The sequence below is a fragment of the Crocuta crocuta genome, unplaced genomic scaffold (assembly GCF_008692635.1).
Source record: "Crocuta crocuta isolate KB4526 unplaced genomic scaffold, BGI_CrCroc_1.0 scaffold26, whole genome shotgun sequence".
Lineage (NCBI taxonomy): Eukaryota > Metazoa > Chordata > Mammalia > Carnivora > Hyaenidae > Crocuta > Crocuta crocuta.
The window spans coordinates 1,107,864-1,130,220 of record NW_027532249.1 but is presented as its reverse complement, the minus strand read 5'-3'; the positions used below and the strand labels follow the sequence as shown (position 1 = coordinate 1,130,220).

At 37.3% G+C, this 22,357-nt stretch overlaps 1 protein-coding gene across 1 annotated transcript; it reads left to right on the top strand.

Annotated features, from left to right (window-relative positions):
• The first annotated feature begins 11 nt into the window (after positions 1-11).
• Positions 12-20,186, top strand: PSMG2 (proteasome assembly chaperone 2). The gene is made up of 7 exons (XM_077778133.1): positions 12-391; positions 3,422-3,593; positions 7,179-7,237; positions 10,412-10,530; positions 11,353-11,526; positions 18,950-19,070; positions 19,886-20,186. The coding sequence occupies exons 1-7, from the start codon at positions 335-337 to the stop codon at positions 19,976-19,978; spliced, it is 795 nt and encodes a 264-aa protein (XP_077634259.1). The 5' UTR covers positions 12-334; the 3' UTR covers positions 19,979-20,186.
• The last annotated feature ends 2,171 nt before the right edge of the window (positions 20,187-22,357 follow it).

Here is a 22,357-nt window from a genome sequence, read left to right as displayed (position 1 = left end):
GCCTGACCACCTCCACCTGCCTCTCCCCACCCTCGGGGTCGCCACCCCGCGACCTCAGCGTCCCCCATCGCCCTGCCCTGCCGGGGCCCCCGCAGGAGCTACCGGCCCCCATCTTTTCCCCACTCGCGGGCCCTTTCCGCACTGCGGACCGGCAGGTAGCTGGACGGACCCTTCAGGACCCCACGCCGAGCGGCTCGACGGACCCCGCCCCCGCCGCTAGGGGCTCTGGGGACTCCGGCGCGCGGACGCGGCGCGGAGCTCGCTGTTTCGCCCTCGAATCGCTTGCGGTTCTTCCCGGCCGACGCTCACGCAGTCCTCCCCATTCAGTACGACCATGTTTGTTCCCTGCGGAGATTCTGCCCCCGACCTCGCGGGCTTCACCTTTCTCATGGTGAGTCCCCGCTTTCTCGAGCTCCGCCTGCCCGGCTTGGGGTGCTTCCTGTCGGGAGGCGCTGGGGGGCCGCCACCGCGCCTAGAGGTGTGTCACCCGCTTTGGGACAGAAGATGGTTCTTGCTTAAAACCGGGAGGTTGTCGCTGGAGGCGGAGCTGCAGAAAGAATGTGTTGGCGCTGTCACCAAACGTTTCTGAGACTAGAGTTTGTAGTCTTGACTGTAAAACGTAATGTGTTTGATTATTACAGGTGACGTTGTACTTAGGGTGTGCGAGNACCAGATAGTAGCAGAGCCACTCTTAAGCTGGCAGGGCTTTGTCATTAACCAGATAACTACAGAAAAGGAAACCTTGCCAGTACCTAACACACGGTTTTATTGCTCCTAAAATTGCCCATATTCAGTCACTGTTTCAATGAACAGTGTATTATGTAACGCTGTTAGAATAAGACGAGGTCCTTGTCCTCGAGGAGTGTGCAGTCTAGTTGGAAACACGTAAACCAATAAGGGCAATAAATGCTAGGATAACGCTTTGTAAAGGGTACAGAAGAACCCTAGGACTCGTTGGGAGTGGGAGGGACACAGGGACCTATTAAAAAAAGCTTCATATGTGGAATCTGAAAAAGAAAAAATAAAAATACTTTATAGATAAAGAGAACAGGTTGGTGAGAGGCAGGTGAGGATGAGAGCTGCTTGGATGAAATAAGTGAAGATAGTCAAAAAGTACTACCTTCCAGTTATAGGTAAGTCTTGGGGACATAATGTACAGCATCGTGACTATAATTAATAGTACTGTATTGTATATTTGAAATTTGCTAAGAGTAGATCTTAAAAGTTCTCATTACAAGAAAAATTTGTAACTGTGTGGTTGATGTTAAGTAAACTTATTGTGGTAATCATTTCATAATAGGTGTATATTTCAGATTATTATGTTTATACCAGAAACTGATACACTGTTATATATCAGTTATATCTTAACTTTTAAAATGATGATAATCACTTTGGGGCAATTCTCACCTTCATGATGCATGTAAGAAATATCAGCAAATGTTAAAATTCACGTGTGAGGATGTGACTGATGAAGGAAATTTTATATTATTTCACAGTATCTCCCTGAAAAATATTTATTAATCACAAAAGAGAAAGCATTCTTCAAGGAGATATCTGGCAGATTCGTAGGGAAAGTAATGTCTAAGAGATTATTGGCAGTAACCCTGACATTATTAGTAAAGTGGTAAAGAGTGGGAAGCCATATTGAGTTGGTTGAATAAATAGAAGAAGAGAGAGAGAAGTGTGTGTGTATATATACATACATATATGTGTGTTGTGTGTGTGTGTGCATATCTGTTCATTAATTCAGAGGTGAAGTTCCTCCTTATGCTTTAGTGGACAGCTGTGGGGAATTTTGGTTATGGAGAGACACCAAAAAGTGAGGTGGTAGCTAGGGGAGTATGTAGAATCAAGGGAGGGTATTTTGGAAGGAAAGATTATAGCACGTGTATATACTGACGAGAAGAATCCAATAGTGAGGAAAGGGTAGATGATACGGGAGAGAAAGGGTCTAACCTAAGTAGCAAAATCCTTGGGAAGGGTAAGGGAATTACAGAAGATAACCAGATTAGTAGAGGAGAGCGATTAGAAGTGGGAGACCACTCTGAGCGACCCAGAAAAATAAGATGAAGGAGGGAACAAAAGCAATTGCTAGAAGAATCAAAGGAAGAGCTATATTAAAGAGATACTTTGGAAGTACAAATCAATGAAAATTAGACATATTAAAAGTAGCTGATAAGAGAAAAGGAAGAAGTTTCTTGGTTTAGGTAATTGAATAATTGTTTCTCTTCTGAAATACAAAATATGAGGACAGGTTTGGGCAACAGTTTAGTATTCTACGTGTTGAATGTGCATTGCCTATGAGAGAACCATGGGGAAATATCCATTAGTCTCGAGTTCAGATAAATGTTCTGGGTGATAGTAGAGATTTGGCAGTTGCTCTGTTTGAAGTCATGGAGGTAAATATTTGTGTGTGTGTGTGTTTTACACAAAAAGGTGACTCTAACCTTTATGCACTAACAAAGCAAAGGGAAAGATGACCCAAGAAGCCTTGATTCCTGCTTCTTGAAGTGTTTTTTTCCCTGGTCTTTGCATGGCTGTCTTCTTTAAGTCTTCCATGTCTATTGTTAACGATTCGGCTAAAGTCTTTTCTTAATACCCTATTTAAAATTGCAACCAAACAGATACACGCTCTCACTTAATTTTTCTCCATAGCACTTACCTCTGTGTACAGGCATACCTTGAAGATATTGTGGGTTTGGTTTCAGATCACAGCAATAAAGTAAATATCACAATAAAGCAAGTCAGGTGGATTATTTGGATTCCCAGTAGATGTGAAAATTATATTTATACTGTCATGTATTAAGTTTGCATTATGTCTAAAAAGACATGTGCATACCTTGATTTTAAAATACTTTATTGCTAATGAATGCTTGCCATCATCTGAGCTTTCAGTGATTCATAATCACTGACCACAGGTCAGATGATAACAAATATAATAATAATGAAAAAGTTGAAATATTGAGAGAATTACCCAAATGTAACAGACACAAAATGAGCAAATGCTGTTGGAAAAATGGTGCCAGTAGACCTGCTTGAGGCTGGGTTGCCACAGACCTTCAAGCGCAATAAAATAAAGTATGCCTGTATTTCACTTTTTTGTTTATTATATTAAACTACTCCCTTACTAGAATGAGAGTTCCACAAGGGCAGGAATTTTTATCAATTTGTCTTCCTGCATTCCTAGTGCTTAAAGCAATGATTCACACATAGTCAGTGTTCAATAAATATTAAACCAGTAGTCTCCAAAGTAGAAGCCCCTGCTGACACCTTGTTGAAGCTAATGCAAAGAGTCCATATCTAGCTATGATGCACCTGAGCATAACCATTTAAATGTAGTCCTGTGATTATTGTCTTCTGTCTACGCTTTTAAAAGTGCTGCTAATTTTGATGACTTAATGAACATTTTTTATTATTTCAGCCAGCAGTATCTGTTGGAAATGTTGGCCAGCTTGCAATAGATTTGATTATTTCTACACTGAATATGTGTAAGATTGGTTACTTCTATACTGATTGTCTTGTGCCAATGGTTGGAAACAATCCATATGCAACTGCAGAAGAAAATTCAACAGAACTCAGTATAAATGCTGAAGGTATATAAGACTTTGCATGTTTTATTCTGTTATAAGAAGGAGTTGTTTTAAATCAGAAATAGACTCATTAGATATTGTTCTATAGCATACATTTACTTAGTGCCAGCTTTGTGCAGAATTTATGACCTGGTCACATTGTCCTATTCTTGTACCTCCTGGTTTTAGTTCTTAGTCTTTACTAAATGGCAACTCCTGTCATGACTGTACTTACGTATTTTACTAAATTTGAGATGTCCTTTTTTTTTTTTTTTTTTAACATAGGGGTTTTTTTGTCCTTCTTTTACCCTCAGTTTTAATTTCTGGTCTTTCTGGCAAGTATAAGCATCACTAATACTAGAGAAAGGGGTAAAGAGAATTCCACCAAGCTCAGTCTTGTATGTTTAATGTGTGCTACCTTACCTAGGCCTCATAGTCATCCTCTCATATTATTATAGAATCCATAATATATGTAATGTATTATATAATAATAATAATATAATGTCAATAAGGCTCAGAGAGATTGAGTTGCTAATACTACTAGTAGGTATAGGCTTTTTACCATGCCATAAATCTCCATAATTCCTCATTGCACTATAAAATTTGTTTTAATTGGGGAGTACAGTTGACATTGTCATGACCACTGTGTTTATAATACAGAACTGCTCTGAGTGAGTAGGGGAAAGCTATTGATCATGAAGCACAGGAACATCCACTTGCTTCATCTGATAGCAGGCTGCTCTGTTGGCCTGTCGGTGTTTTATTTACCATAAGACTGAATTTCAGTTATTGCCTTAAAGGATAAAGTACTATAAATAGTAGAATTAGAATTTATATACTTCCACTAACGATAACAACTATCGTTTATTATTTCCTATGAGCTGAGCACTATGTGCATTTATATGTATTTATTTAATCCTCACAACTACTCTATAGGTAGTCTTATAGATTAGGAAACCATTGCACAGAGTAGAAGCTAAGGTCACATGATTAATAATTGGTGTACCTGAGCTTCTATTCAAGGCTCTGGACCGGTCCCTGAGACCTGTTTCTTAAGCACCACACCACCTTGCTGATATACTTTTACATTAGTGGAAGACCTACTGGCTTTTCTCTGACACAAACTTGCAACAAGTCAATTGGATATGTCCCTTAATCTACTTTATTTATTTTTAAGATGAGGTATTTCAAAATAAATTGTAGACATCATGACATTCCACCTCTAAATATGTAAGTATTCCATCTTTTTAAAGAACATTTTCTTATATAGCTAAAATACCATCACATTTAACAAAATATCTTCCTATACCCTCTCCATATTTAGACTGTTCCAGTGTACCCCAAAATGTCCTTTAAAGTTAGTTTGTCTAAACCAAGACCCACTAGGGGTACCTGGGTGGCCCAGTCCAGTTAAGCACAGAGCCTGGAGCCTATCTCTCCCCGCACCCCACTCACGCACTGTCTCTCTCTCTCAAAAAGAAACATTAAAAAATAATAATAATAAAATAAACCAAGACCCACCATAGTACTTCTGATTGTTGTGCCTCCAAAATTTCTTTTACTGTAGAGCAGTCTCTTTTTTTTCTATCGCTACATGAAACTAATTTATTGAGGAAAAACTAGATCCATCATCCTATTGAATGCCTCATCTTCTGCATTTGTCTGATATCTCTTTCTAGTGTCATTTGTCTTGGTCCCCTAGTGTCTGTATTTCCTGTAACTGTTTTCAGGTCTAAAGGGCTTGATTAGATACAGGCTAAATATTTTACACCAGAATATGTGAAAGGTGATGTTGCTTTGGTATTATATCACCTCAAGAGAAAAGTAATGGGAAGCAGGATCTTAACAAAAAAGATTTGCATGATACATGATAGAATATGAATGTTGCTATTATAGGAGGTGGTATAGCTTACATTGTGCTCACTTCCTACAGATATATCCTCTTCAAACTAAGTCTGTTTAATTATACTAAATGTGCTCATCAGAGAAAGATTACAGGCCTGAGGCCCACCTTTTAGTCCCTTTCTGCCAAATTTGTGTTCTTTCCCCTAATTCCTAAATTTTTACTCTTAACCTCTTTTGTGCTGAAAATACCTGGTGGTTACTAGGCTTGCTGATGCAGCATTGCCCCCAGGCACATCACACTACCCTGGCCCAAGGAGACACTCCCCAAAAGAGCTATAACTGGAGACACGTGATCTACCAAAGGATTTGCTGGAGTATGAGTTATTTGTAAATTATTCTACAGGAACTAAAAGCTTACTCTTTAGCACGGTGGCCTAATCATGCTTCTAAGACACTCCATATTTTGTCCTTGGTTCATCTCCGAGCTTCTCATTCTCAGAGATGAGGTTGGCAGGAACATGTTAAGCATCAGTAAAGTAGGCCCCCTTGTAGAATGTGAGTGAATGTTATGGATCCTTTTCCTTGAAGAAGAATACACACATTGACTCAGAAAATTTTACATACTATCTTGCATGTTATCTTTCAAAAACTCCTAAGAACACAAATGTACCTATTCCAGGGATTTTATTATGTGGCTAACATTCTCTTGCATTTTATTCTTTCTTCTCTAAATCCCAATGAGTGCTGCTATTCTCTAGAGAGAAGAGAGAGAATTTTTTTTTTTTTGAGAGAGAGAAAGCCAGCAGAGGCACCTGGGTGGCCCAGTCAGTTAAGCGTCCAGCTTCAGCTCAGGTCATGATCTAGCAATCCGTGAGTTTGAACCCCCCATCAGGCTCTATGCTGACAGCTCAGAGCCTGGAGCCTGCTTCAGATTCTGTGTCTCCTTTTCTCTTTTCCCCTCCCCTGTTCTTACTCTGTCTCTCTCTCAAAAATAAATAAACATCTAAAAAAAAGAGAGAGAGCATGTGTGAGGGATAGGGGCAGAGGGAGAGAGAGAATCCTAAGCAGGCTCCACACTCAGCACAGAGTCTGACATGGGGCTAGATCCCTCAACCCTTCGATCATGACCTGAGCCAAAATCAAGAGTTGGGTACTCAACTCACTAAGCCACCCAAGTGCCCCTTTTTGTTTTTTTTTTTTAACTAAAAACATTCTTTTTTTTAAATGTTTTATTTATTTTTCGAGAGATTGTGTAAGCTGGGGAGGGGCAGAGAGAGAGAAGGATAGAGGATCGAAGAGGGCTTCCACTAATAGGCTGACAGCAGAGAGCCCGATGTGGGCTTGAACTCAAATACTGCGAAATCATGACCTGAGCCAAAGTAAGACACTCAACTGACCGAGCAACCTCGGCACCCCTTAAATAAAAACATTCTTGAGAATGATTTCATTTGTCATAATGTCAGACGTTTCCAGGGAAATTCTTCCCTGGTTTTACAGTCACAGAAGAAAAATAATTTTATATTTTCTTAACAGTTAACCTGTCAGAAATGAATAGAATAAAGCCCACAGGTGCATTTTAAGGTACTTCTAAAATGTTTTATTTTAACCGAATGATATAGTTCATATGTTCTATGTTTAATCATTGAAAATATTAAGTATAAAAGTTTTTACAATTCAATTTTAGTTTTTATGTTAGTAATTTCACTTATGTAACCATCATTTTAACTCTCATGATTTTATTTTATTTTATTTTCGTCTTTGTAGTATATTCATTGCCTTCAAAGAAGTTAGTGGCTCTTCAGTTAAGATCCATTTTTATTAAGGTTAGTATATTTGTCTTTTCAAGTTGATTAAAGTGAAATATAATGAGAAAATACTAAATATTAAGAATTAATGTTTAAAACTTAGTTCTGCTCTTTATACCGTATGTACAGTTAAGAAAGTCTGATTCTATAGAGAACCAATCTTACAAAATTTCAGAGATGTTATGATTATTTACTTATTGATTATATTGAAAGGAAATGGGACATACTGTTTGGATCTTATATATTCCCAGTTTAGGTAATACTGGTGAAAACATTTATGCAAACAAATATTTTGAGTTTAGTCCATTTGTATTACATTTCAACCAGTGGCATCTACATATAAATTATGGATGTGTCAAAATAAATTCTGAATCTCACTTCTTTCCTCTTCCACTGCTACCACTCCTGTCCAAATCACTGCCTTCTTTCATACCCCTGGTTATATTCTTGGTCCACTCACTTCCATAAGTACCTGATGGTCTGTTTGCAGATAGCACCACCAGCGATCCTTTAAACCTAAATCAAACACATCACTTCTCTCTTCACCCTCTGGTGTCATCCCATTTCATCCCAGTGAACTCCCAGCCCTTCCCTCGCTTATCAGGCTCTACCTCTGTGCTGGTATGGTAGCCACTATCCACATGTAGCTATTTAAATTTTTATTCATAAACTAAACTAAAATTAAAAATTCAGTTCCTCCTTCACATTAACCGCATTTGAAGTTCTCCTTAGCCATGTGTGGCAAGCAGCTGCCATAAAGAGCACTTCCATTATCAGAGAGAGTTCTCTTGGACAGCTGCTCTACTTAATCGAACGTAGAGCCATTCCTATGTGCTCATTGCCAATATCTCTCTTTCACTCGCCCTGCTTTAGCCACACTGGTCTCCCTGTGTTGTTCAGACAGATTAAGCTCATTCCCATCTCAGAGTCTTTACATTATTTTCTCTGCCTGGAAGATACATTTCTAGATACATAAATGGTTTATTTCCTTCAGTCCTTGCTTAAATGTTACCTCATCAGAAAGGCCTCCCCTGACTACCCTTTCTATTGTCTTATCCTGGGGTGGTTTTCTTCACAGCTCATCACTACTTAGAATATCATATATGTGTTTATTATCTATGTCTAATGTAAAGTAAGTATTCTGAGAGGAGTGACTGTGTCATTCACTCTCATATCCCTAGCTTCTAGAAAAGTATGTAGCATGGAGAGAAGCTCTTAGTAAATTGTGGTTGAGTGGATTAAGGTACCACCATCTCTTAAGGAGGTCAGAAAATTATCAGTGTTCATTGGCTCTCCTACATACCCCATCTTAGCTATTATTATGTAAATGGAATCTTTATGGCATGTATTTTATGTCTAGCTTCCTTTACTTAACATTCTGTTAGTGAAGTCCATCCATGTATTTCCAAGGAGAAGTAGTTCATTCATTCTCAACTCTATGTGGGATTCTGTTGTATAAATAAACCATAACTTATCCATTGTACTGTTAACGGAACATTAGGTTTTTTCCAGTTTGAGACAACTGTGAATAGTGCTACGATTATTTTAATATTTATATTAGAATCACTCTTTACTTTGCTTAGTTAACAATATCATACCAAAGTTTTACATTGAGAGTTGCTAATATTTTCCCATTATGTCATGTGGCTTTTTCTGTTCTCTTCCTAATACCAGTGTAAGTTTAAGAATTAAGAAAGATAAACATCTCTACATGAAAATTTTGATGGGAATAGTGACTTCAAAATTGCTAACATTTATTGAGCATTGATTCTTTGCACCAATATGTCTATGATTACTTTATATACATTACTCTACATAAGCATCTCAACAGTCTGACAAAGCAGGTACTAACGTTATCCTTATTTGTAAAATTAGAGTTCAGAAAACTGAAACACAGAAAAGTTCAGCAATTTCCCTGAGATATATGGTCTGTACCAGGTGGGGCCAGCATTCTAGACCAAGCAGACTGACTTAATCATGCTATACCACCTTTCTATTTTAAAAGCTAGCTATTTCTTATCTGCATTTTAAATTTTATTGAATAATTATTTAATAGCAGTCTGTGGAAAGAATTTCCATAAAGTAATTTTTCTCCAAAATTGTATAGCCCACTTTCCAGATTAACCGTTAATATCTTGCCTTACCTGCTTGATTCTCTCTCTCTGCATGTGCATGCCATTTCCTGCCAAACAATCCAAAAGTAGGCTGGTGATGTCATGATATTTTACCCATAATTAGCTCAGCATGCATCTTTCAAGAATAAGGACATTCTAGGGGTGCCTGGATGGCTCAGTCGGTTAAGCGTCCGGTTTCAGCTCAGGTCATAATTTCACGGTTCATGGGTTTGAGCCCCACATCAGGCTCTGTGCTGACAGCTAGCTCAGAGCCTGGAGCCTACTTCAGATTCTGTGTCTCCCTCTCTCTCTGACCCTTCCCTGCTCACGCTGTCTCTCTCTCTCTCTCTCAGGAAAAAAAAAAAAAAGTTTAAAAAAGAAAAGAATAAGCACATTCTCCTTCACAACCACAGCAGCATTACCACACCTAAGAAAATCAGCACTTAGTGAATTGTTCAGTAGTATCATAAGACATACTCAAATTTCCCCAGTTGTCCCCAGAGTATTCTTCAGTTTTGGATCCAATCAAGGTTCACATGTTACTTTGGCTGTAACATGTTTTTAGTTGGTAGCCTTTGATGTAGAAGTGGCCTCCTCTTTCTGTTCTTTACAGTATTCACTCTTTGAGGATCCATGCCAGATGTTTGGCACCGTAGAATCACCTAATCCTTTCCTGATCAGATTCATGTCAGAAATTTCTAGCAAGAAGATCTCATAGATGACCATGTGATAGTTTGCTTTTTTCTTAATAGTTTATTGTCAAGTTGGGTCCATGTGATAGTTTTTAACTAACAATAGATTACTTAAGAGAACTGGGAAATTTTCCTTTGTCAGTCAGCTTAGAATTTTTTGAAATCTAAATTTCTCATGATTTATTTCTTAATTGTAAAGATACAATAAATAATTCATTGCTCTTCATTTCTCATCTTCAGTTTAAGGATAGTAAGTGGATGTAAAAATAATTATAATTTTAATACATAAATTATCACATAAACTGATAAAATATTTTATATAATACCCTTATATGCTAAGATCTAACTTTTAGACTTTGTTTTTATTCTTTCAATGGCATACAAAGTATAAATCAAAGCCATTCTGTGAAAAACTGCTTTCCTGGGTGAAAAGTAGTAACTGTGCCAAAGTTATTGTTCTTTCAAGCAGTCATTCATATCACCGGAATGATCTACAGCTTCGCAGGTATGTTTATGCCTTTGAAAAATTTTGTTTTGATTTATGCAGTATTATGATGGTGTCTCTATTAAAAAGCTAAAATAAGTTTTAAAAGCCATGTATATCTTTACCTTCCTTCTCTGGAATTTAGAAAGACGATAAAGTCAAGAGATAGGGAGTATGATTAGGTAGTCTTATGGTTGAGGCAGAAGTAAGGCTTTGGTTTAAAGATAGAGTTCTGGAACTGTGCTCCAGTTCTTTGGTATTGTCTGTGGTGACATTACAGAGCTCCACTGATAAGGAGAAAAGAGGACAGATTCATTGGATGATAATTTTTGGAAAATTGAATTCATATTTCTATTTATTCAGCTATTGCAGAAATCCAGTTGCCTCTAAGTATAAACCAGACATGTCACACTGAATTCCTAAACATAAGACAGAGTATCCAAGAGATGGAAATATAAACTATTTCATTATCATTTCCTCACCTATAAAATCATGATGAAAAAGCATTAGCCAAGACTAACCTTTCAAAACTTGAACTAATTTCTAGGAATCTCAACAATAGACATACATTTCTAGGAATCTCAACAAAAGTCCTCTTGGCCAGAAGGGAGTATAGCTGTGGGAAAGTTGTCCTGTGTCCTTATACTCTCTCCTAAGTGTGTAAATAGCAACCCAGAGCAATATTTTTACATGCTTTTCTCTGTAGACTGCTGAAATTTGTGCTTTACTTCTGCAACAGAATGCATGTGGAACAAATAGTATTTGCTTAAAGAACTGATACTTGCCTTTAATGTTCATATTGACTATGAGTTTTTAAAAACTTAATTATATGATTGCTTCTAGTACTCCCTTCAGATACCTACTTACACCCTTCTTGCAAAAAACTGTTCAAAATAAAATAAAGAGCCTTAACTGGGAGGAAATGGAAAAAAGCCCATGCATTCCTGAAATAGAGGATTCTGAGTTTTGTATCCGTATTCCTGGAGGAGGTATCACAAAAATACTCTATGATGAAGGGTAAGTTTGTTTGTTCATTTGTTCCCCAGCTTATTTAAAAATGAGAGTAGGAAGTGCTGGCTCAGTGGGTAGAACATATGACTCTTTGATCTCTGGGGTCAAGAGTTTAAGGCCCATATTGGGTATGAAGCCTACTTAAAAAAATGAAAGTAAGATAAGTGGGAGAGTGTGTTGGATTACTTATTGGAACTTTGAAAATGTGTTTATATACTTATATATTATAAATTTTATATGTTATATATAAAATAGGTACTGTATTACAGTCAGGGAAAAGATTGCAATTTAGTTTTTGGAGAATTCTTTCCTAAAAAGCCGCATTTAATGCTTTATAATGTTTGGCATATTAAGGATCCTGATACTCTATGCAACCTCTACAATCTTTTTTTTTTAAGTGTAGTAAAGTATACATAATGTTAAATGTAACCATTTTTAAGTGTACAATTAAGTGGCATTAATGCATTTACAGTGTCGTATTTCCATCACCATCTATCCACTTTCAGAACTGTCATCATTCTAAGACAATCTGTATTCATTAAATAATAACTCCTTTTTATTTCTGCAAAATCCATACTAATATCCTCACTTTCATTTCTGATCTTAGTAATTTGAGTCTTCTATTCTTAGTCAATTTTGTTGATCTTTTCAAATAACTAGCTTTTGGTTTTATTGATTTTCTGTATTGTTTTTTTCTTTTCTATTTATCTCCACTCTAAGCTTCATTATTCCCTTTCTTCTGCTAATTCTAGGTTTAGTTTACCTTTCTTTTTGTAGTTCCTAAGATGTAAACTTAGGTCATCAATCTCAGAAGTTTCTTCTTTTTAACTATATGCATGCATTTACAGCTGAAACTTTCCCTCATACTCTACTTTAGCTGCAACTCTTATGTTCAGCATGTTGTTTTCATTTTCATTCTCCTCTAAGTATTTTTCTAACTTCCTGTGTGATTTCTTTCACCCATCAGTTGTTTGAGACTGTGTTGTTTAATTTCCATATATTTGTGAATTTTCTGGTTTCTCTTCTGTTGTTCATTCCTAGTGTCATTCTACTGCAATTGAAAAAGACACTTTGTATGATTTTAATCTTTTTCATTTATCAAGTCTTATTTTGTGCCCTCCCAAAAGTCTGTCCTGGAGAATGTTCCATGGGCACCCAAGAAAAATGTATTTTCTGCTTTTGTTAAGTGGGATGTTCTGTATACGTCTGTTGTGTCTAATGGGTGTATAGTGTTGTGTAAGTCTTCTTTTTCATTATGAATCAGTGTGTTTGTTGCATCCATGACTGACTGTGGGGTGTTGAAGTCTTCAACTATTATTGTAGCACTGTGTCTAATTCTCCCTTCAACTCTGTCAATGTTTGCTTATATATTTTGGGGCTCTTGTTTTGTGAATATATCTTTATATTTATCACATTTTCTTGATGAATTGGCCCTTTTATTCAGTAAATAATGGCTTTCATCTCTTGTAACAGTTTTTGATATTTTGTCTGATATTTGTACTGCCACCCTGCTGTCTTTTGGATACTATTGATATGGAATATCATTTTCCATTCTTTCATTTTCAAACTATGGTTGTCCTTATATTCAAAGTGAGTCTCATAGATGCTACATAGTTTGATCATTTTTTATATCCATTCTGTCAGTATATATATGAATGTCCTTTGATTAGAGAGTTTAATCCATTTGCATTAAAATTAATTACTGATGAAGGACTTGATATTTTGCTGTTTGTTTTCTCTATGTCTTACACCTTTTTTGTTCTTCATTTCCTGCTTACTGCCGCCTTTTGTGCTTAGTTAATTTTTTATAGTGACATCTTTTGATTCTCTTCACATTTTCTTTTGTGTATATTCTGTAGATACTTGTTTGGGGTTTCCATGGTGATTGCATGTAACATTCTGAAGTTATAACAGTCTAATTTGAGTTGATACTAACTTCAGTTGCCTATGAAAACTACTCCTGTGCACACTGTCTCCCCCCAACCTATTATGATATTGTCATAAATTACATCTTTATATATTATGTGCCCAATAACAGAATTATAGTTATTTGTGCGCATTTTTCTTTAAATTCTCTGCAGTCACTCTTGATTAGTCTTTGAGAATCATTAACATGTAGAAGGCAAGTGAAAGTAAAGGTGGAAACTGGAAAGAGATCTTTTTTCTTTTAGCCTCTTTTTGTAAACTGATTTATATGACTTTATGATGGCCCGTCTGCTATCAGATTTGTAGACACTTATACTATCCCCATTTTTGCCTGCCTTATCCCTTAGCTTCCTGTGTCATAGGACCCGAGGCTAGATTTGGAGCTAACCAGTAGGCCTTGCTGTATGCTTCAACTCCCTTTGACTCTTCTTCTTGTTGGGAGTTGATGTGCCCGGTGGACTCATGGAATACAGAGCCAACGGCGTTTAGAAGGTGGCTTCTATTGCTAGTCTACTCTCTGCTCTCCCCTGAGGAGAGATGAATAAGGAGTATCCTCTTGTGCTGTCCGTGGTGTCTTTAGAGAACTGGGGAGAGCTGACCCTAGGAAAAAATGTATGTCCCATCACCATTGCTCAAAGCTAACCAATAAATCTGCCTCATTACTTAATATATTTCAAGAGTATAATCCTAGGCTTGCAAAGTAGAATGACTAGTTTGCTTGCTCTGAAATCTACATTGTGACTTCTATATGACCTGAAGAAGTCCTAATAGTAACATAAATAGTAGTCATGGTAATAGCAAATTATGTACCTGGTACTTTCTGTGTACCTTACATGTATTAAATTATTTAATTCTCCTACTAACCTTATAGGTATGTACTATTAACCACATGTTATAAAATAAAAATAATTGAAGAGCAGCAAAGTTAAATAACTGCGAAAAGCCATGTAAGTAACATGTGGCAGAACCAAGATGCAAACAAAGGCATCTGGCCCCAAATCCTCCACTTTAAACCACTTCGCTCTAGAAGTAGCCCTCATGGTCCAGGATCACAGTGAGCTTTATTCTTTATCTAAAAGTTGAACCTATTCCTTGTTATTTGTAATTATGTATGCCCCTGCTTTTTCTGAAATATCTAAGAAAGGATACAGGCATTTCAGCTTGTTTTCATAATACATCTTGTTTGTCCATCTCTGGCCATAGTTGGGTCCATTTCAGCTTTCTCTTTTTCCTTTAAAACCTGCTNGAACCCACGAACCGCGAGATCATGACCTAAGCGAAAGTCGGACACTTAACCGACTAAGCCACCCAGGCACCCCAAAACCTGTGCTGTTCTTATTAAAGCCACCATTTCTTTTCATTTTTCTTTTTTTCCGGTCTGTCACCCATTTGTGTTTTTACTTTTCCTGTCTAGCTTATTCTTCATAAGAAGAATTTTAATTTGTGTTTTTACTTCTTTTCCTGTCTAGCTTATCACTTCATAATATAAAATATCACTTCAACTGTTCTTTTACCACAGCCTGGAACCCTGGCTACCTAATCATCTCTGGCCAGCCCTGCAAACCACCAGCTTTCAGTCCTTCTCTTGCTTCATTTAGACATCATTTGCAGCCTAGACTGCTATTAGTCTGATTGGGCTGCCATAGCAAAATATCATTGGCAGGGTGACTTAAACCACAAAATTAATTTGCTCACAGTTCTAGAGACTAGAATTCTGAGATCAGGGAGCCAGCATGGTTGGGTTTTGGTGAAGGCCCTCTTCCTAGCCTGCACATGGCTGCCTTCTGGCCATATCCTCACATGGTGGAGACCTCTGACTCCTTCTTTCCTTACCGGGCCACAGTCCTGTCAGATTAGGGCTTCACCCTTATGACTTGTTTTAATCTCAAATACCTGTACAGATCCTGTCTCCAGATGTAGTTGCATTGGGGATTAGTGCTTCAGCATATGAGTTTTGGAGGTATGTGAGTTTAGTCTATAGCTGCTGCCATCAAGATCTCTTGATTGATTCCCCTGCCTCCTTCATTCTGAGTCCCTCTGATCCATCTTCAGTGTTGCTACAATCAGCCTTCTAAAATTCAGAACTGGGGCACCTGGGTGGCTCAGTCACTTAAGTATCTGACTTTGGCTCAGGTCATGATCACAGGGTTTGTGAGTTCAAGCCCCGTGTCAGGCTCTGCTGTGAGCTCAGAACCTGGAGCCTACTTCAGATTCGGTGTCTCCCTCTCTCTCTGACCCTCCCGGGCTCACACTCTGTCTCTCTCTCCCTCTCTCTCTTTCTCAAAAATAAATAAGCATTAAAAAAAATTACAAAATAAGATAAAAATCAGAACTAATCACAACGTTCCCTGAGTCAAATCCATCAGCAGTTTTACTTTCTTTGTCCAGAATCTAGTTCATATTTCTTAATGTGTCATATAAAGCCCTGCAGGGTCTCCTTGCCTGGCTTGTTCCTTAGTGCCTTGGAGTCCAGCTAAACTACTAGCAGTCGCAGTTGCCTAAAAGCTGTCTCATTCTTCCTCGCCTTGTCCCATGTACTTTTTCCTGTTGTCTCCCTTGCCAAAACCAACCCAGTTTCCAAGAGTCACCTCATACAGCACTCCTCTGTGTCCTTACTTGCTTCCCCTTTCTGCACAAGAAACTTACTACTCTCTGTTTTCCCACTGCTCTCTGCTCCTTCACCCTAACTGCTTAGTTCTTTACAAATCAGCCTCCTACTTTTGCTTCAGTCAGTGTTAGAGTAATGATCTTAGACTTGCCATCTTGCCATAAACAACTGGAAATTGGACAAAATTAATGAAACAGCTGTTTTTCAGGCTTGAACACCAAGCAGCACATAGTTGTGATCCCTGAGAGTAGGCAAATAAAGTTCTACAATTGCCCCCAGCTTTCTGCTTGGAGATACTTTCTGGACTACAGGACTACAACACAGGGAGATGGAGGGAACCTGAGCAGAGCAGTCTCTTTGAGTTGAGGAGACAGATATCAGCGTTGGGGACTGCGAGGACACCCGGAAAGTACAAGCCAGAGAACCAGAGGAGGGCTATTCAAGAAGAGACGTATGGGTCTCCCTGAGTCTTTGAAGTCTAAGCTACACATATGTAGGGTAAAACTCTTGAGACCAAAAAATAACTTCTGGGTTGTAAACTTGCCCACACAGTTAGCAACAATAGCAAAATATTATAAAAGGTAGACAGACTCATCATAGAATATTTGGAAAATATATAATAGTTCAAAGAAACAATATTTATAATACTCAATTCTGGGGCGCCTGGGTGGCTCAGTAGGTTAAGTGTCTGACTCTTGATTTCAGGCTCAGGTCATGATCTCACAGTCATGATGAGACTGAGCCCTGCGTGTACACATGCTCTATCTCCCCCTCTCTCTCCCTGTCTTTGTCTCTTTATCTATCTACATAATCTGTCAGAAGTAACTACTACTAATTTTTCATTTGTTCTCTTCCCAACTCCTTTAAAAATATATTTGAATTGAATATACAAGATATATACAATTGAATTTGAATCTACAAGATATACCAACTCTACCTTTGTAATTTGAGAGTTCATTCTGTTTAAAAATGCTTCTCACAAAATCAATTTTCTTTTAATTTTTGAATGCGTATCTTTATTCTCTTATAATCAAACCCTTGTTTACTGTTCAGTGCAAGTATACATTCACTTCAATAAAGAGCTTAAAATTGAAAAAAAAAAAGCTCGTACAGCTTATACAATTTTGAATTCTTTTTTCTACTTCAATGCACATCATGAATATTTGCTAAAAGTTTTGTAACATATTTTGCTTTCCCATTACGAGAACAAATATATATTCTGATCTCTAGAAAAAATATTAGTTACTCTGATAATAAGGAGTGGCAGTGGTGTGGCTGACCTGAAATCCCTTATTTGTAATTGGAGTAGAAGTGCATTTATAATTTAATAATGGATGTATCTCATGTGCTAGGTTTTTAATGTCACAAAATAATAAAATTACTCATTCTCCACTTTCCATTTTTAGAGAGGACCAGAGGATGATATTAAAACTATTATGGTACTCTTTGTGTTACAGACTAGTAGTGGAGGCACTGTAAATTCAAGACCATAGTTCTGCATTTTTTAAGGTAGAGCTTTGAAAGTGAAGGCACAGTCAGGGAGGCTGGCTAGCCTCCTCTAGGCAGGAGCTGTTTCTAAGGAATGTTTAGGAACTAGAATCTTCTGTCATCACAGCTCACAGTACTTCCATACGAAGCTTGAGAGCCCTTAAGGTATTTGAGAACTACATACTGAGATGATGAAATTTGCTAACAACTTCCAATTTCTAATATTTAGAGACTATGATGTTGTGTTAGGCTCTCCTAGTATATCTGAGACTTCTGAACCTCCCTATCAGAGTCTTCTCCACATCTGAAATCCCCTGCTTAGGAACCCAACTCACCTTTATTTTCTGTAGCTCTCTATCAGTCATGTGCTCTCAAGTTTTAGCATTACATTTTTCTCATAGTTCTTGATTTTAGTGTATTAGAAATGATTTTTGCTTTTCTTGGCAAACAGGAAGCTTTTTGCATGGACTTATCTCCATCTCATCACTAGCTTGAGGCATTTATAGCAAACAGGAAACTGTTTTGGGGTCAGAAAGACCCAGGTTCAAGTCCCACCTCTGCCACTTCCTAGATAATAGAACTTTGAATATGTTAACTCTGTTTCAAGCCCTTTAAACCTTAGTTACTTCATCATAATGGCTAACATACGTAGTATTGACTATGGCCTGGGCACTGTTTTAACCACTTTCCTCTATTGCCTCCTTTACACGTCACAGAAACTTGTGAGGTAAGTTCTGTTGCGTTCCCTCTTTTACAAATGAGACACACTGAAGCTCCGATTAAGTAACTTGCTCAACATGTCTTGGTAAGTGGCAGAGCTGGAATTTGAACCCAGGCATTCTGTCCATGTTCCCATTATTCCAAACTGATTCATTTATAAAATGGAAATAATTATAACTTCCTCAAGGATTGCTGTAGGGATTGAATTATAAAATATGCAGACAGTCCTTAGCACATGATAAATCACTCAGTAGATAGAATCTATAAGACATAGTAGTAACTTTTTTTCCCTTTATCCTATTCCACACATTTCTTTCACTGCTTTAGATTATCAATAACAAGGGTATTATTTTCTTTCAGTCTCTTTGCTGTGGTGCTTCTGAAAATCACTGTCTTCTACAGCAGATCTGGAGAGTAGATCAGAACATTTTTCAGTGGGGAGGGTTTCTCATGCAGCCCTATGTGAGACACAAATTTGCATATGCCCATAATGGGCATTACATGGCTCCTATTCCTATCCCCACAAATGCCATACGTCTGGGGCAAAGGGGGATCAATAAGTGATCTTATTCTGGCATCTTCTCCTTGCCTAAAACCTGGCAGATTGTCTTAGCTATAAAAACGGACACACTGGAATCCAGGTCTTGTATCAATAGAATACTTAAATTTTCTCTGTATTTGTTATAGCTGTTCTAAAGAAATTCCAATGGTGGTTCTGCTGAAATTTGTGTCAGAAGGAGACAATATCCCAGATGCTCTAGGTCTTGTTGAATATCTTAATGAATGGCTTCAGATAATCAAACCGTGTGTAAGTTTTGCTACATTTAAGCCTTTGTTTTCTCCGGTTATGTATTTATAAACTTGTTTTTTGTGTTCTATAGAAGTAGGCCAAATAAGTGAAAATTTGTTAAATACAGATATATCTTTATATAAAATATAGTTTAGCTGAACTTTTGAAAAGATTAAGAGAGCATTTAACCAACAGTTGTCTACAGTTGTTTCATTAAAGCTGATTTTTCAAAAAAGGAAAACTTTTATGTACTTCATAGTATTAATTGTTCATGTTGCATTAATTATGCCAGACATATTTTATAATAAACAAATTTCTTTGGAATTCAGGATTTTATTTTAAGGAAAACAAAAGGTATTTATGTAAGGAATACTGTAACTATTGAACATGCATTATAATTAAAATGCTTTTCTCTGTTATAAAATTAGAGCATTACACCCAGAGAAATCAGTTAGCCTTTAGGCATAATGGAAGTACCATAAGGCTGCTTTGTATGATAGGTACTGTTTTTTAATTCATGAACAAATTGATACAAATCACACAGCACTGATTTTTTATTATCATTATTTTACCTCTGTTTCTTTCAAATTTGATTTTACTTGGTGGACTTCACCCATAGCCTTTCTGGCATATCTTTATGATTTGGAACTTAAGTAAATTTATGTTCAGTTTACATAGAGACATGGAAATTTATTGCTTTGTTTTTACTTGCAGTAAAACTCAGCTAAAAGTGTCAGAGCCAAAAAGAGAGAAAACAGATAAAAAACTTAAATGTTAAAAGGGGATTTGGTGGTAAAGTTGAAGGATTAAAGTATTTTTTTCTTCCATTACAGTGTGATGACCCCACAGCACCTGCCTTGCAGTGGAAAATGCCAAGTTCATGGAGATTGCTCTTTGGCAGTGGTCTTCCTCCTGCACTTTTTTGATCTGTTTTCAGTTTGATACCTTATGTCCCAAGGCGCTTATTACCAACACAACTGTTAAGCAAATATTATCTGAGAATGTATTAGAAAGTAAATCTTTACTTTTCACAGAAAATCTCAAAGAAAATGGATTAACAAAAAGTTGTTTTGCCATGCGTTTCACTATTTACAATAAATGTAAATTTTGTACAATAAAATATTTCCTAAGTAATTTTGTTTGAAATGTGGTCTTTTTGTTTTAAGCTTATTTATTTTGAGAGAGAGAAAGCAAGCAAGCACGAGCAGGGGAGGGGCAGAGAAAGAGGGAGAGAGAGAATTCCAAGCAGGCTCCCCTGCCAGCACAGAACCCAATGTGGGCTCAAACTCAATAACCCATGAGATCATGACCTAAGCCAAAATCCAGAGTTGGATGCTTAACCAACTGAGCCACCCAGGGGCCCCTCCTTTGTTTTTGTTTTTGTTTGTTTATTTTTTAGCTCGGACTTCTGTATTGGTTTCTTATTTCTGCTATAATAAATTACCACAAACTTAGTGGCTTAAAACAACACAATTTATTATCTGGTAATTCTAAAAGTCAGGGGTCCAAAAATAATCCTCACTGGACTAAACTCAAATCTCCAGAAACCAATACCAAGGAAATGGGAATCTATTAATTACATGACAAAGAATTGAAATTAATTGTCCTAAGGAAGCACACTGATCTACAAGAGAGCATAGGCAACTAAATGAAATCAAGACACCAATGCTTGAATAAAATGAGAGTGTCAATGAAGGGAAACTGTAAAACAAAACAAAAACAACCGTATAGAATTCTAAAAAATTTACTACAGGAGTTCGACAGATTTGATCAACCAGAAGAAAGTCAGCAATTCTGATCATTGAAAATCTCAAAAGAAAAAAAAATAATGAAAATGGACCAAGACTAAGGGACCTATACAATAGCATAAAATGGACAAATTTATGTATTATGAGAGTCCCAGAAGGAGAAAAGAGAAAAGGATAAAACTTAGTAGAAGTAAAGGCTGAAAACTTCCCTAATCTGTGGAAGGAAATAGACATCCACATTTGAGAAGCTCAAAGGACTCCAAATAGAATGAACGTGAATAGTCCCACACCCAAGATACTTTATGGGGAAAAATAAAACTCTCAGAAGTCAAAGACCAAAGTATCTTGAAAGTAGGAGAAAATTGACTCCTATAAGTGAGCCCCCACAAGATAATGAGTGGCTATCTCAGCAGAAACCTTAGAGGCCAGAAGGGAGTGGCTGAGAGCTGTTAGCAACATGAAAGCATACAAAAATATAAGATTCTGTGGTAAAAGTAAATAGGCAAATACAGAATCCTATATTACTGTAATGGTGGTCTGTAAAGTACTTTTAGTGCTGGTACAGACTTTAGAAGACAAAAGCATTAAAAATTACTACAACTAAACATATTAATAGATAAATACATAAAGATATAACTTGTGAATCGAAAAGTCGGCGGGGGGTGTGTGGAGAGATGTAAAACAATAGTTTTTATATATGATTGAAATTAGGTTACCAGCATAAAATGGGTTGTTATTAACTGTAAGATGTCTTATGGTAAGTCCTATAGTAACCACAAAGAAAATGTCACCAAACCCAAGCTCAGCTGCCTGTTGATCACCCAACGGAGGAGCTTGATTGGAAAAGAATCAGCTTTATTCAGTATGCTGGCAACCTGGGGAAAAGGTGGATTCTTGTCCAAAAGCCAACTCTGGGGTTTCTGCCTGGCGTGGGGAGATTTAAAGAGGTTTAGGGTTAATTAATCAGCAAAGAAACTGCAGCATCCTGCAACATACCTTAATTGCTGCAGACTCAATGCTAGCCACAAACATTATCTCAGTGCACGAAGGTTGTGCAAGGGGGTGTTGTTTTGTGATGGGCAGGAGTGCTCTGTTCCTTTTGCAAAGGAGAGCAAAGTCTATAGATACACAAAGGGAAGTCAGTAAAATCATTCGTGTGACCTAAAAGAAAAGAATTTTGCTAAAAAAAAAAAAAAAAAAAAATTGCTAGGCTAATCAGAAAGCTGAGGTGGCTTTCAAACAGACTGCTGGCCTCTGTGGCCTGGAAACACACTGGTTCTTCACTCCCCAAAGCCAGTGGTCTGCAAATCTCAAAGAAAATAAATTAGTTCTGTTACAGATCAAGGGCCTTAGGGCAGCAAGTAAGGAGTATGTTAACTTGAAGCAAGTTAAGCCTTAAGACTGGCTGGGCTACTCATACAAAAACCCATAGAAGATACACAAAAGAAAACAAGGGGGGAAAAATCAAAGCATGTCAACGCAAAAACATCAATAAAACACAAAGTCAATAAGAGGAAAAGAGGGACAAGAAGAAAACACCAAAATGATAATAGTAAG

Excerpts from the sequence above, each read along its gene's own strand:
- PSMG2 (XM_077778133.1), top strand. The coding sequence starts at position 335 with ATGTTTGTTCCCTGCGGAGATTCTGCCCCCGACCTCGCGGGCTTCACC. Across the intron at positions 392-3,421 it reads CGGGCTTCACCTTTCTCATG|CCAGCAGTATCTGTTGGAAA; the intron begins GTGAGTCCCCGC and ends TTATTATTTCAG. Across the intron at positions 11,527-18,949 it reads AAAATACTCTATGATGAAGG|CTGTTCTAAAGAAATTCCAA; the intron begins GTAAGTTTGTTT and ends TATTTGTTATAG.